The sequence below is a fragment of the Pieris brassicae genome, chromosome 6 (genome assembly GCF_905147105.1).
Source record: "Pieris brassicae chromosome 6, ilPieBrab1.1, whole genome shotgun sequence".
Lineage (NCBI taxonomy): Eukaryota > Metazoa > Arthropoda > Insecta > Lepidoptera > Pieridae > Pieris > Pieris brassicae.
The window spans coordinates 17,967,742-17,984,550 of NC_059670.1; the positions used below are offsets into that span (position 1 = coordinate 17,967,742).

At 31.5% G+C, this 16,809-nt stretch overlaps 1 protein-coding gene across 1 annotated transcript in view; it reads left to right on the forward strand.

The window, feature by feature from the left end:
* The first annotated feature begins 9,767 nt into the window (after positions 1-9,767).
* The window catches only part of LOC123711273 (glycine receptor subunit alpha-1), a 37,707-nt gene continuing 30,665 nt past the window's right edge, over positions 9,768-16,809 (forward strand). The window contains exons 1-2 of the mRNA XM_045663774.1: positions 9,768-9,887; positions 14,241-14,333. Coding sequence (XP_045519730.1) covers positions 14,290-14,333 — 44 coding nt within the window. The 5' untranslated portion in view covers positions 9,768-9,887; positions 14,241-14,289. The remainder of the gene's footprint in view (positions 9,888-14,240; positions 14,334-16,809) is intronic.

Here is a 16,809-nt window from a genome sequence, read left to right on the forward strand (position 1 = left end):
AATTAATTTTGAATGCATATCTAAACATTGAATATCTAAACCGAATATTAAAACTACGCGCTTGCGCGCTTGCTTAATGATTGCAATAAATGTATTCAAAAACGATTAGTAGCTTTCATCACCTCTAAGTTATAGTGGTGCACTCTAGTTGGATATCGATTCGTTAGTTCGAATCGAGTGTTAGTGCATATTGTTTTATGGCTTAGAATCAGTGTCTTAACAATTTTTTTTCACAAAAAACGGCAGTACATCTATAAGGAGACACAACCTTTAGTTCTTGTTCACCCACAATGGAAACTATCATTATATGTCAAAAACAAACATATTTATTATAAAGCAAATAAACTTACTTCAAATATTAAAGAAGCAAAAATATTCAATCTATTGAAAACCATCGACAACCATTTATAAACAATATACGATTGCGAAAGTCTTTGATGTTTAATTTTATAATATTATTTTCCTTTACAAAATACAACTTTTTTGTTTGTGGAACTACATATTTTCTTTTTCTACATATTCACCTTTAAAATAACACCCAACGACTGACGAATCCTGTGGCACATATTTGTGCGTGATTTAGGAGAATTTTGTGAAACCCAAAATGTTATATTAATAATTCAAATATTATGTATCGGAACCGTAGTAGATATATAGATTTCTTCAAGTACTGGAATTGAATAGAGGTTCATTCTAGGGAGAATGTAGACGAAAACAATACGACCTGATGTTTTTACACGCATGTATGTATCGTTACATACATCTACACAAATTTCGACTAGAAAGTATATTAAACATCTTATTAAATAATCTGACACCTTTTGTAAGATTATTTAGCTTTGTTTAGTTATAACTCTTATTTATAACTAAACAAAGCGTCGTCTTAATTACATGCTTTATAATTAGTGGAATTTGTAATTTGTTTGTTAATTATATCAAAAAGGGTAAATTTAGTAAACCTTTGTTTAATATTTTTATATTATGTACATATTATCATTTTAACTTAACCACCGCTTCCACGCTTAGAACTTTTAAGCTGTGCAACATCATTTTATGTGATGCGATTAATATAAATGATTGAAGAGGTAGATCTAAAAGCACTAAATGGTAATTCGACTTTATCCAAATAAAGTTCAATCTCACTTTAAAATATTAAGTCAAATTAGTAGTGTCGGTTAACATAACAACAGGCGTTTCTATCCCTTTAATCCTCTTTGCTAAGTAATTTTTATCAGGCGTAATATTCAATCGAAAATCGTTTTTTTAGTAATTTTGTACACCAATGTTATACAGACAGAATAATATTTCAGAAATGGATTCTATTGTTATATTTTTATAGCATAATTTTGGTTACATTAATGCAATGTATAAAGAACATTAAGCCGAAATTGGATTTTGCTCTCCATGACAGCAATAGTCATTTAAAAAATCGTCGGCGTTAATTACAGTACAAGAATACATTAGTCCTATAAAAATGTTTTTTTTCTAAAGCCGAAACCGATCTCAATTAACTAAGCCGTAATTGTTGCGCAATAAAAGTCCACGACACATCCTTATTACGGTAGCACTGTTTATTGTCCATTGCTTAGGTCTTTACTCAATTACCTAACGGTACTCTTTCGGAAAAGAGCTAAACACTACCAAAAACTAAACACTATCAAAATTTTCTTATGCAAGCACTACCAAAATGTAAATGAAGAAATGAATATGATTTTTCCCACTTCATTAATTACACGAATGTTTTTTTGTATAAAAATGTACTTATCTCGTTTATTAATGATTAAGTATCACAATACAGCGAGGAAACGCTGCCAGCATTAAAGGTACACCCACAGGGACCAAACTTTTTGAATTTATTTTGATTTTCTTTGAAATAATTTTTAATATTAGGTCCTTACAGATGAAATTGGCGTATTTCGCATTGGCCACTTTAATCACGATGTTCTCCTCTTTGGTAAGGAATTCCAAATTCAAATTCAAATTCAAATTCAGCTATTTACTCATGTATTTGTGCTTCGATGACCGTCATTCATTTGTTTTTTTCTGTTTGCGTCACTCATTTTACAAAATGGAAAACTTAAAGTATCGCATTATTTACGAGTACGAGTTCCGCCGTGGCACTAGTGCTGCGAAAATGACTCTTTGGGTTGTTTTTACTTTAGGTTGTTTGGTCCTTATTTGGTTAAAATAAAACTTCCTAATAATTCGTTGAGAAGAGGTGAAGATGGAATGTGGAATGTGTTCAATTTTTAAAAACTGTAGATTTATATACAAAAATTATCTTACCTGGCCACCAGTGGTAACATGTGGCACCAAGATGCGAAGGGTGCGTAGACAACAAAATCGAGGCGCGGCAAAAAGTTTTCCTTTTTGTTGCGCGCAACCGTCGAAGGGTACGAACGTGTTCTTCTCGGAACAGTTCGACATCGTGGTCTAACGGTAACGCAATTAACTGTTCTTTTCAGAACAAATTATTGTTTCATGACGACACGTACTAATCACCTACAACTCTAAGGGTGAATGATGTGTATGGCGGTCATGTTGCAAAAGAAAACACAGTTCGTTTTTGGTTCGAACGTTTTCGTTCTGGAAATTTCGACCTGCAGAACAAGCCCCGTGGACGGCCTGAGACCCAAGTTGATAATGAAGTAATGAAGGCTATTGTGGAAGCGGATCCATCGCAAACCACGTCGGAGTTAGCTGCAGGCTGCGGTGTTAGTGATAAAACTGTTTTAATTCACTTGAAGCAAATTGGGAAGATTAAAAAGCTTGAAAGGTGGGTACCTCATGAAGTGACTGAAGCAAACCGGCAAACGCGCGTCGACTGCAGCGTTACATTTCTGAACCGGCACAATAATGAAGGTATTTTAAACCGAATCATTATCATTCAATTACCTGTGATGAAAAATTGATTCTTTACGATAATCGGAAGCGCTCAGCGCAATGGATGGATCCTGGCCAGCCAGCCAAATCCTGCCCCTAGCGAAAATTAACCCCAAAAAAGTTACTTGTAAGCGTTTGGTGGACTAGTGACGGTATTGTTTATTGCAGTTTTCTCAAATCTGGCCAGACTATTACGGCTGATGTCTATTGTCAGCAATTGCAAACCATGATGGAAAAGCTAGCGGCTAAACAACCTAGGCTGGTCAATCGCTCCACGCCACTGCTACTTCACGACAACGCTAGACCACACACTGCACAACAGACGGCTACCAAATTAGAAAAGCTTCAATTGGAATGTCTAAGACATCCTCCGTACTGCCCGGACCTTGCTCCAACAGATTACCATTTTTTTCGAAATTTGGACAACATTTGCAAGGGAAAAAATTTAACTCTGATGGGGCAGTCCAAATCGCCTTCACATATTTTATTGATTCCCGTCCGACTGGTTTTTTTAGTAAAGGGATCAATGAACTACCTATGAGATGGCAAAAGTGCATAGAAAACAATGGTTCATACTTTGATTAATTAAATATATTATATTTAAAAATATTCGACTTTTTGTTCCTCCCATACAAAACGCCAATTTCATATGTAAGGACCTAATATAAATATTACGATGTATTATATATCTATTAATAATATTAAGATAATAAAAAAAACAAGACAAAATACATAAAATATTTCCCTACTAAACCCATAAACTGTACTTATAAATTTCATCGTCAGTTCTTAAATATAAATAATTTTTTATCTCATTTATCTAAATAACTTGTAAAAAACAATGATGTTCATTCTATTTAAACATTCAGAATGATTCTATCTATAGGTTATGAAATCAGTTACATTCAGTTTATAACTGATGGTATTACAGAATACTAATTTAAGAAAATGATACCATACTGGAAAGAAAATACCTTTGAACAAATAAAAATACGACACGACAGTTACCCTCCATCCCAACTATGATGACGATGACATTAATCAGAAATTCTTTATGTCTATCTAATCTGTATGCGTCTATTCAAACCACTCCAATGCATTCTTTCTGGACCAAATCTATGCTATTAAATTTTTTTCTACTGTGGGAATAAAATCTAAATATTATTTCGGAAATATGAAATGTTCGCCATGTTAAATTATAAACTAACAACAACGAATGATTTGTAGTGCAATAAAGAAAATATATTGAATTGCTTAATATAAATCTTAAGAAAACTTCAAAGACCACGAACTCAAATCAGTAATAAATTATTTCAAACTTAAAATACTTTAGGCTCATAGAAATATTTTACAGGAACTTTATATTTTATTAGAGAAATTGTGGTGTCAATCAATCACATACATTTAAAGTTAAAGATAGCCGTAATTTAAACGCAAGAGTCGTATGGTTAAGCTAATAGACCAACTGAACTGTTTTTGCTGAACTGAATATAATTAATTTTATTTATATCAATACACCCGTTTAATATGTTATTACCATTCAAATAGGGGAAGTTTCTTTTTATTTTAAGTTTTTCAAGGAAATTATTGAATCTCTACAAATGTATGTTCAAATACATGAACATTGAACGAGCAATCTAACGCTTCCCGTCACGGCAGTTGAAATGCACATAACTCAAGTTCATGGACGTAGCATTGTTGTCTCGATTCGCGTATACATCGATCAGGTGGCTTGCTGATATTGCTTCGAGTTTTTTATTTGAATCATATTTATTCGTACGTTGTAATAAAATTAATGGGTCAAATTATCGCGTCTAGAATATTGAATAATACTCGAATTATAATATTTATTTCTCTTTCATATGTTGCTTAACAAACTTTGTTTTATCGCCGTTTTATTGCTAGATGTAAAGCTAATGTTACATATTTTAAAACCTAACAAATATATATATAAAAGCTTATAAGAAATCTTAACCTTTTAACTTAAGTTTTAAAAAAAAACAAGTTTCATTAAAATAATTCAAAATTTATTTAATTAATTTAACAATTTTAAATAAAAAATGAAGCTCCGATCTCCGACAAAAATTTAATTTTGTTATGGACAAGTTTATACATTTTTTTTTAGGAATATAGTCTATTTATAAAGTAAAGTATCAATGCTCATTCGGAATTAATAAACGCAACGAATCTCCCGGTAGTTTCAGTAGAATGGTTAAAAAAGAGTCGTGTCGGTTTTTTTCCAGAAAACAGATCTGAGGGGATCCAATTTCATAACCGTGGCAATTCAGCAGCGTGACGGGGCAATATCTCCAATATACATACATTCAAATTACAATTTATATATGCCTTTTATATAGCTCTTCTGTATTCCATGTTCCTCAGTAGTATTAGACTACATAAATACCGCAGTCATCAGTGTATGCCGCAGACGGAGGAGCCAATGAAATAAGCGATTGTTACATAAACAAGGTTGGTAACATCAAGACAGCATGCTACTATCGATCCGCGGGGCAAGGTCACGCCGCACTCACGGGGTTTTGTCGCCATAGACATGATATTTATTTGTAAAATATGAAATTAATATACCTAGTCTAGCCATAAATACTGAAACAGAATTAATAAAAAAAATATATTGCAAATTATTTTTTTTTATTGTGTATTACTTTAATACATAAATATAAAACAATTTAAAATATAAAAAGCTTATTCGAAGTGGAAAGTTCTTAACTGCCAATCGTACGGATTGTTTTAGGGATTCCAAATTATCATAGTGTTTAGAGCAAGCCGTACTCTGTAAAACTGACCATAAATTATAATCCAGCTGATTAAGATCTGGACTAGACGACGGCAGGCCCTCAGCTCTGATGAGCTCCGAAGCGTTCGTTTCCAACCAAGACTGCGTACACTGAGCTTCATGCCCCGGCGCCGAGTCTTGCTGGAAGGACCATTCTTGGTTATTGAACATGTTGAACGTGTTGTTAAGGGCTTCACCAACTTCTCAAGAATGGTAACTTGATACACTTGTGCCGATGTTTTAATACCTTTTTCACAAAAGTATGGCTCAGTCACTCCTTCGTAGCTATAACACAACCAAACCATCAGTGAGGTCGGATAGTGCCCACGTTGTACTCTGTCGATGAATAGAGCTTTGAGCATAAATACGGTAATTTTGTTTGTTAAAATGTTGCTCAATTCTAAAAAAAATCTCATCCGTAAACACAATTTTTCTGTGACTACTCTTTGCGTACCGCTTCAGTAGTTGTTCCCGTTTTACCACCCTATTCTTTTTTTAAATTAACAGTATTTATGGCCAGACTCACTAGTAGAATACGTCGACAACATAATCCATGCATTATTCCATACACAAAACGAATAACAAAATATACTAAACTATGTAACGTTATCATACATTTCAAACATAGGGGGTGAGTATGCCAACCCTCATACACACACATACATCGGTATATAAGAAAAATAAATTCAAGAATTAATGAGACAAGCGCTTATAGACAAACATAACAAATACGAAGGAAAACAATAGATCGATTTATAAATTATAAAAACCAACGAAAAATTTATTTTATAGTGTGAGGGGAGCAACTCTATTCCTTAAAAATGTGTTCTCGAATCTTCTAAAGTACCTCTATTTAATATAAACAATGTCTGTGACATAGAATATAAGGGAAAGCAGTATCACTTTAGTCCTGTATATTACACGCACGTACAAGCAAGTCTCTGTATACCATACGTTGCAGTTGTCGATGCGTGGGGGGGGGGGGGGGAAATCTACTGAAAATCAACGTTATCAACTCACCATTATTAAACACATACTGAGCAGCCAGCCTCCTGAAGAGGACAATATCTTATTAAAATATTAAATTTTTACAATATCTTTTATATTCAATTTTGATTTCATGACCCTTATATTTTGTAGATTTTTTTTGGTAATAAGTTTAAGTAGAAATAACATTGCAATCTAAATTTTACAAAGAAACGATATCATAAAATATGTAGTTTTAACAAATTTGCTTATATACATACAAAACGTTGTAGATATAATAGATGTAATAGAAATAATACATTATGTATTTGTTCGAAATACATAATGATTTAATAATTTTTGATGAGGGTGATCTCAAATATTTTTTCTCGGCCGATCGTCACATTTATTAGTTCAGTCATTGTTGAGATTTACTCGGGTTAAGTTAGACACATTTTTATTTTACAATATATACTTTTTGTTAATTATAATTGATAATAGTTACGTCCACTATTTAGAATTTTAAAGTGAGTGTTTAGTGCGTTTGTGCGTTTTTGAGAACCATCGTGAGGCAAATTATTAGCTAATATCAGTCTAACCTCTCTTTGTTCCCAAACTAATAGAATTTCTCCAAATCCTTACAGCTGATAATATTGTTACGAGGAATGTACTCAGGACTTATTATTCTAGTATAACATTTTGTATCGACGACCACCGAACCGTTCTTTGTGGTACAGTATTTGTTTTTAGACTATATGAAGGTTCGGTTTCTATCGACCTTATGTGTAATTCCGTGAGAAGGGCGCAGTTGTCGTTGAATCATTAACTGATAAAAACTTAAACGCTTACTCGCGTATTTCATTCGTCCTACATATTGTTACCATTACTAAAATAGAATATTAATAATTAGGTCATTAATAAATTAGTCATTATCATATAAACAGGTCACTTGTCTTATTTTAGATTTATTAGAGTTGTCATTGAAAGTTTTATACATGTTTGAATTTTCAAATTTCCCATGAACACTGGAATATGGACCTTGTCAGCTCTACTTCGCTTTAACTCTAGCTTAAAGCCCTGACCTTGAAGAAATAAGTATAATTGATTGACGTTTAGAAATTGCTGCAATGTCTTTGCCAAAAATATTAATTAAAAAGTTTGGTTTTGAATAACAATACCGATATTATTAAAAAATAAGTTAATTATGATAGATAAGTAAGTGACAAAATGATTCTAAAATATTAGTCTGTAAGGTTTTCTAACACTTTGACAAACGGTTTGTAAAATATTAGTACTTAATAAAAATAAGTACTAAAAACTTGAAATGTTAGGAATATGAAAATGTAATAAAAATCAAAGGCATGTCATATAACTAACAATAACAATCAAAAATGTATAATAATATAACTACATATTTATAAGCATGCAAGAATTCATAGATAAATTTGTATGAATCACTTATTTCTATATAAAAAAAAAACAATAGAAAGTGACATATAAAGAAAGAAGAATAAAGAATATGGATAACGTTATAATTAATATAAATTTAATTAATACATACGTATTTAATATTGTATTAAATAAATTGATTACATACTTTAGGTTTGGTACACTAAATATATGGTAGCTTTCCTGTCTCCAGTCAGGGCCGCCAATGGTCAATGTCGAGGGCCAAGCCAGTGCTGCAAAACAGTTGTATGACACATTTCTCAGCGACCTTTCGAAAGGGTTTATAAACATTTTGACGATGGCTAAAAACTTCCTCGTAATATATGTGCAAAAAAATATTTATGAAGGAATTTTCTAATTGTTGACAAGGCCGTGCAGTCCAAAAATCACCATGCTTTAGACATCAAAATCGATCGTGTGTCGGGCACAGAAGTTTGTTTCGAAGTAAACTTCTGAAGGTGAAATGATAAGAAAAGAATATGAAATAGAGGCCAACACCAAGAGTTGTAGCACCAATGTTTTTTTTAATACGATATTGTCATAGTCGGCGATAATATACAAGCGAAACAAGACGTAACGTATGTACTTGATGATTCGGGTCGTGACAATGACGAACAGGATATTGAAAGTACAAAATAAATATGTATACGTATGTTAATGTAATAGATAAATTGATATAATGAATGGTATTGGTCTATCACGAACGAAAATACTACATACATACTTTTCGGTTTAGTATAATACTGAGCTCATATTTTTTTCCTAAAAATAATGTAGTCAATTGTTAAAATGTTATTTAAATGTCACAACTGTTTTATGATGTTATTAATAGTGGCATTCGGCATATTGTTGCATATCAATAAATATTTTATCTATTTCTAAATCAGTTAAATTTTTAATAACTTTTAACAACTATGAAACTTGTAAGTAGTTCAATATTGAAACTTCACAGTTATTCAGTTCACAACTAAAACCGATTTGTTTAGAAATTAATTTATAATTTTCATGAGAATAAATCACAACTTCATTATTTTTATTTGGTTTTTTGTCAAACTTTTTACGTTTAATCAAACTTGCTTTTTTGGTTTATGTAAAGAAAACAAAATCAATGGCTTCTAAAATATTAATCAACAAACGTATGGAACTTTAGATAGAACTGACCTCGCACAGCGAATCGGTGTCGCCATTTAGTAAGAAAATTTTCCAGTCCAAAAAAATACTTTTAAATATCTTCATCTATATATAAGATATTTTTTTACATATAGTAAGTACTAGTAAATATATAAATTAAATTAGTTATGTTTAGATGAGTGTTTTTTAAGCATTCTTAAGCATATACCTGACAAGTGCTTAAAAACGCTTATAATTTCTAAAGTAATTCAGTTAAATTCATTATTTAGAGATTTTTCAAAAAAAAAATTCAAAAAAGACTTGGCATACTTTAATAAATAAAATAATAAGTTCATCAATTTAAAATCTAGGATATTTGTTTATAACTGACGTATACAGTCGCTGACAATGATCCAAAAAATTGCTCGATACGTCAAGTCAATAACGAAATAAATTCATTAATTTTCGTTATAATATCGTAAAATATTAAAGGTTGACGAACCCTGGTAAGCCTGGTGGGTCTACTAGCAAACACGCAAGCCGTTCTGCAGCTACTCAGTTAAAAGCGACGCGGCTATACTTCACACGACTTATTGAAATCCTTTGAACTAAAAAAAGTTTTTTGTCCTTTGTAATAAATACAAAATTGTGAGTGTATTGTGGATTATTTCATGATGATCGATTGGTAAGAAATTAATTCTCTTTCACATCAATGTATTCTATAAAAGTAACAAGAGCGCTTTTACACCGCGCTAGTTTTATGTTCGTTTGTTGTTAACTGTTCTTCATGATACATCGTACAAGTGACAAATAAATATTTTTTTATTAATTTTCTCACGCTGCATTTTAGTAAATAATAGTAACATATTCTGTTCTCCTAGTCCGAAGTGCTAAGTTCGATTCCTGTTTCATATATTACATAATAAACATATATATTTCAAATAGTTAATTTAAACATTCTAAATGATTTCACATGTTTCTTCATTAATAATATAGAGTGCCTAGCGCTATTCGTTATAGTTATGTAGATTTTCGGGTTGCTGTCAATCACGTCAAATGTTAGATTCGTGTATCCAATTCCAAAATCCAAAGATTACAAATCTAACAAAGAATTTTAATAACATTCTAATAAATAAATTTTAAGATTTTGGTTTAATGAAATTATGGCGTAATTATCATTTTATTCGGACTTGGCAAAAAAGCTTAATTTCCTCCATACACTGACCATCCGGAAAGGTGTAGAGTGGACCATTTATGACGTTAATCCACGATCTTCCTTGTTCAATAGGACATAACCATTTGTTTCACTTAACCTTCGCGTGATAATACTGTCCGAGTTAAGAGTGCTATTTCCTAATAACTTGTCAATTTTACAGCCATTGTCGTCTATGACAAGTGACTGAGGTGTTGAAAACTACATGAAAAGCTTTTAAAATTTTTATTAAACTAGTTTAAGCTCTATAGATTAATTCTGTTAATGAAGTAAAAATTATAACACAAAAATTAATTTAAACGTCGTGAATTATTTCTGTTATTATTATTAGTATTTATAAGAAGTGTAATAATACATTAAATGATTTTCTATTTGTCAGATTGGTGAGTGACGTGAGAGTGGCGGAGAGTTTATTGCCTCTATATTGTTCTACGCCCTTAATTTGAGAACTGGCAGTAAAATTAGAAACATTTAATATATATATATATATATATATTTTTACGGTCATAAGTGTACATTGTGTAACCTATACGAATTATGCGGTAGGCTGCATGTAAGCCAGTGGGACTTTTGTCCTTTGAGTTCTTCGTGTCTGGGAATATTTCAACTGTTTTTCAATAATTAACCATTTGCTTTACACAGATATTATCAATTAATTTATATATTCAATATCGCGGCCAAAGATTTTTATCCCCTGTTCGTGGAAATTTCTCTCGCAACATAAGACTCGTGTTACAAGGATTCACCCTAATTGAATCTCTGAGGAAACTTACCGATCACTCGGGAGTCGAGAAAACTCAGAATGTAAAATAATTAATTTGATGTCATATTAAAATGAAGAGAACAAAATAAACTGGCATAAGGATCACCTGATGTTTATTTCTTTTTATATTTTAAGATTTGCAGTGGAAAGGTGCAAATAATAACAAACAATATATACAAAACAATGCTTAAAAACTTGTTTAAATGTGTGTTACGCGCATAAGCTAAGAACACAATACTACAATACCTAGGTAACACTGAAAATGTTTAGAGAATGAAAAACGGTTTAATGTAGAATGTTCTCAATACTTTTATTGTTTTTTGAAGTAATCTCCGTTTCTCTCTGGAACCACTGAGAAAAGCAGTGGGTCCATTGTTTCTCAGTGGTAGCTTCTAAGGCATTTTCGTTCACTTTCACCGCATCTTAAGGGCTCGTAAAGCGAATAGCTCGAATTTTATCTTTAGTTCTTGGGAATAAATGAAAGTCGCAGGGCGCCTGGTCAGGACTGTATGGCAGATGACTCATTATCTCTACACCTACCATAGTCATATATTCACCAGTCCATGCGAAGGTGTTTCTAGTAGTCAGATAAAGTGTGGGGAATGTAATATTTTTTTTAAATTTGATTCATACCAATGCCTAGGCTTGCCCGTATCTGCTGATAGGCCACTCTCTTATCTTCCTCTATTATGCGTTGCTACACAGCACTGATGTTATCTTCAGTAGTCGCTGTTAAAGGACGTCCCTCACGCAGATCATCATTGACATTGCTACGTCCACGCTTAAACTCGTTAAACCAAATTTAAATAGTGGCACGAGATGGGGCTTCATTAAGTAATGCTAATCGCAGCCTATTATATGTTTGTTGTTGAGTAAGCCCACAACAAAAGTCATTAAATCATTGACCGAAAATTTTCTGGCGTTAGGTTCATTTTCATCTGTAACAAAAGTTTTAGATTTGCCACCAATTTACAAAAACAAATGACAAATGAATGCAATATACTACTACATTAGGTTACCAAAAGTTTTCATTGGCAATGTTTTTAAACATTTCTAAACATTTTCAGTGTTAACCACGTATGGTTAAGAAATTTTCATTATAGTGTCAGCATGTAGTAAATATTTGGTTTGCAATATGTTTATTACGATATGCTAGTTTTCAATTAAAACGAATGTGATCATTTCAGCTGCCCTAATTAGCATGGATGATGTAGTTTATACTTATTCACGTATTCAGATTCAAATCAAACTATAACAATGCAAAATTTTTCGTTCAAAATTAAATCAATAATATTTAAAGAAAATGTAATTCCTAAATCCAAAACTGGATTCAAATTAAGTATTGGGTTTGAACATTAGTTAAAAATGTTCGTGTTTAATATTTTTTACTTGAACCACGAACTATAAATATATAATTCAATTGCATCTTTAATTTTAGTTTTTGATTTTTCAACTGTTATCATTTGAGTGCATGAATAAGTGTGTGGGTGCAAATGTGTGAGTGAGTCAGTGAGTGAATGAATAAAGTGTGTAACTATATGTAGTTACACACTTTATTCATTCACTAGAATGGAAGAGAACCTAGTATGCTAGGTCTCCGAAGCAGCTTTAACACTGCGTAGGGTGTGTTCATAAGCCAGTCCTTTAGTCGTATTTTTGCATCAAAACTTGTGGTATAGGGAGGGGAGGGCGAGTTAATTTTTTTTCGTAAAAATTAATATTATTTTCCATACAACCAATAATACACCATAAAAACGGGTTGAGTTTAAGGACCTCCCGTAGAACGATTTTCGCAGCTAATAACCCCATCTAACCCCTAGTTGCGTTTCATCCACGACCCCGTATAGTTAGTAAAAAGTGATAAACATTCATCTAAAATATCAAAGTGATTGTCAGATGGCTTATTATCTTAGAAATAAGAAGAAACACTTTGCACAAACAAAACACTATAAATGTGTTTTGTTTGGGATATAAATAAAAATAAAATATAATTTTTAAAGTGAGTGAAAACTGATCTTCTCCACTGTATTTAGTAGTAGCTTTTTTTTAGCTTTAACTTGTTTTTAATGTTGCTTATCGTTAATGCAGCTTCAGATGCGAACATCGCTAGTATTCTATAAAAATCAACGAAGTCGAATCACGCGCATAACCTGAAATAAATCTGGGACTAAAAGACTTCGTTTTTAATAGGCGCTATAATTTTTATTAAACCTTAGTCTTAAGTCGTAAGCAATTTGTATTACGTGTTTGAAAGTTGCTTAGTGTAAAAATATATTTTTTTATTTGTTCAAAGCAAAATCAATAAATACACGAGACACTTAAGTAAGGAGTTTTCTTCATTTCGTAATGTAGTAAGAGGCCATTTGTAACGAAACTAGGACATTCTTAACTCGATAGTATTGATTATATTCATATTAAATATTCTTAGCCTTCAGTAACGTAATAGTTACTTTTTCACCCACTGACACTTTTTATTATCCATTGTATGACTTATTATATACAATAATAATGATTGAATACACACGGTATCAAAACATTAAATAACTTGGAGGCATTTTACATTTACTGCCAGTTCTCAAATCAAGGCCCAAGGGCGTAAAACGGAAGAGAAGAACTGCCAATAAACTCTCCGCCACTATTTTTAATCGCCAAGTTTTTGTTTTACACAACGTTGTAAGAAGCTGCAGATGTTCCACATGACATCTTAAGTAATTAATAATAATAAAATAAATTAAAAACAAACATTTGTCCTGTATCAGCACAAGGCAAGGTGAAATAGAAGCACTCACGTTCTCGTGGGAACAACACTCAAATACATCAAAATAACTAACATTTGTACCCCATATATTATCAATGTGTGTTAGTAATTGTTGAAATAGTAAATATATTGCAAGAGAATCTCGTATGAAAAAGTTTATCGTGATCGATCCATATACTGTACTCTTATCTTATAACTATATATGTCATACATGGGCATGTATAAAAGACCCAACAACGAAGACCATCTTCAATATAATCCAAAAATTACAATATAGTTTTATTTAGAGATTTTATTTTTACAGATATTGTGCGGCATTGTAATGTCCGCCATCAAGTATCTCTCCACGGAAGATGATTAAATGCATGTGGAAGACGGCATTCTTCTTTTTAGTATGGTGAGTAATGTTTTCCAAAATCTGATTTAAATTTTCATAATTAATAAATTTGTTATATAAGAAACGTATATATGTGTAAATTGCCGACATAAAAGCCAAATATAAATTTGGTATGCCGGAGTTCATTCTAGTTGAGCTGCATGCTTCACTGTGTTTTCTACTTAAAAACAACTATGAACACCAGTAAACTTAATTCATGGTTAATAATTATAAAAGAAACCTTCAACACATTTATGTAACAATGATAATTAGGCTAATTAAGTATATTTACTGTACCTTTCATTTAATTGAGCTGATAATTCGTTTGATAGATCGTTGTTTGTGATTGCGGTATGAAAGCATCCGAAGCAAAATAAACCAACTGTGTACTTAAATTGCGCTTAACTCCTGGAAAATTCAAAAGTTATAATTTTTCTTAGATAAGTGCGTACATTACTTTATTTAATATATGTATTATATTTTTTAGCATAATAAGTGCGCGGTTTGTTGAATCGGATGAACCTGCACAATTCGGTCACAGCGTGACATAGTAGCATTATTTAGGCTATATATATATAGTCTTCCACAATATTTAGTTTATCCATTATTTTATCAATATATTGATGATATCGCAATTTTTATCACGTTCACACTATATATATTTGAAAAAAAAATCTGTCCAAATTCATTGAATTTTTTTATATATAAACTATTTCATTTTGGTATTTAGAAAGCTTGTGTAACTTTCTTTATATTAGAGTAAAATGTATATAAATAGAAACGAATGTACCAAAATGTAGCTTCGAAATAACTCCACAAAATTAAAAAAAAAATAGTACATTCGTTTCTATTTATATACATTTTACTCTAATATAAAGAAAGTTACACAAGCTTTCTAAATACCAAAATGAAATAGGCAATTTAGATATGAGAGACGGTAAAAAAACAATTTTATCCTACATATTATAGTGTCGTATAGTGTAAACAGTTTTAATAAATGGTTAGAATGCTATCTTAATTACAGTTTGAGCCTTGGATGGAAATAGCAGGGGTTCGTTATGTTTAATGTCTACAGCCATCTACCTTCTTTTACTTTTATCTATCACGATTTTTTTTTATTAAGGCGGGTTGAAAATGTTTCATACCGTCTCGATTTTTCCACAACTTAGAGACGGTTTCAGCTAATTGAGATGTGATTTACAACTGAGAGGCTCTATTAGAGAGGTTTTCAGGCTAAACATTTTTTTCAATACGTTTCAGTTTATTTACCCTCACGACGCCCGATCCCCTAGCTCGTAACAATATGAATCTTTGACGTAATTAATAATAAATTATTAAAATTTTCTCTAAACTAAAGTCTTTTGAGCCTTAAGAGCACCTTATCCCTTAATATTTACAATGTTTCGGGAATTAAATTGTACGTCAGTTATTCTTAGTAAAGTGTACTCCTTTAATGATTTTTTATTAAATATTCAGTTTGTTATTAGAAAAATTTTCATCGCAAAGAAGAAACAATTTTATCTACGTAATTAATACTCGCAAGTACGATAAAGGAAAACATTGTGAGGAAACCGGCATACCTCAGACACAAAAAGACGGTGTGTGTCAGCTACAGAGGGTTGGTCATGAACCTTAATAGGTAGGTTTTCTAATGAAAAAAAAAATTTGCAATTCACACGTGGTTAAAGTGAAACTTTCAAAAATAAAGTTTGAAATCACAACGATTCTAAAGAAGTTTCTTATTCGCAACTGTTATAAGACAAAATCATGGTTTGAACACAAATATTTTCCTGAATTATGCCTACGGCTTTTACTGAGTTACGAGAATATTATTCATCTCTATATATATAAAATTCTCGTGTCACAAAGTTGGCTCCCATACTCCTCCGATGATTGTATCTAGCCATCAGTAAGTCTGAGAATCGGCTACTATCTATCTTACAAACCCCTAAGTGATCCACCCCGACAATTTTGATTTATTTTTATTTTTTTATGATACAGCATACAAAAATACTTACAACCCTTAATTGTCACCCCTCTACGATCTACCCCTATTTTTGATTATAGTACATAGGTTATTTTTATTGAACAAAAAAAATCTTTCCTAGAAATAATATATATATGGCAAAACGACGTTTGCCGGGTCAGTTGTTATATATAAAATGTAGGTTAGACATTTTTCAACAAATAACATAGAACGAAGCTTTGTATTTTTTAGAGTAAACTTTCCTTTTAGTGAGCTTAGGTATTTAGTATTTGATTCAAAATTCCGATTCCATATGGTATTTTAATTAATTGCGGTTTGAATTGACTTGACTGGCAATGCGTGTTAATTAATTAGGATTGGAACACCGATGAATCAATGTGTGTAACGACAGGTTCCAATGAAACAATTATTTTTGTAAATTCATAGTCCATTTATCAACCTGCTGTGGCCTGCTGTGGGTAACAACATTATTGTTTAATTATTTATAATATTCGTTTATGTACACACTCG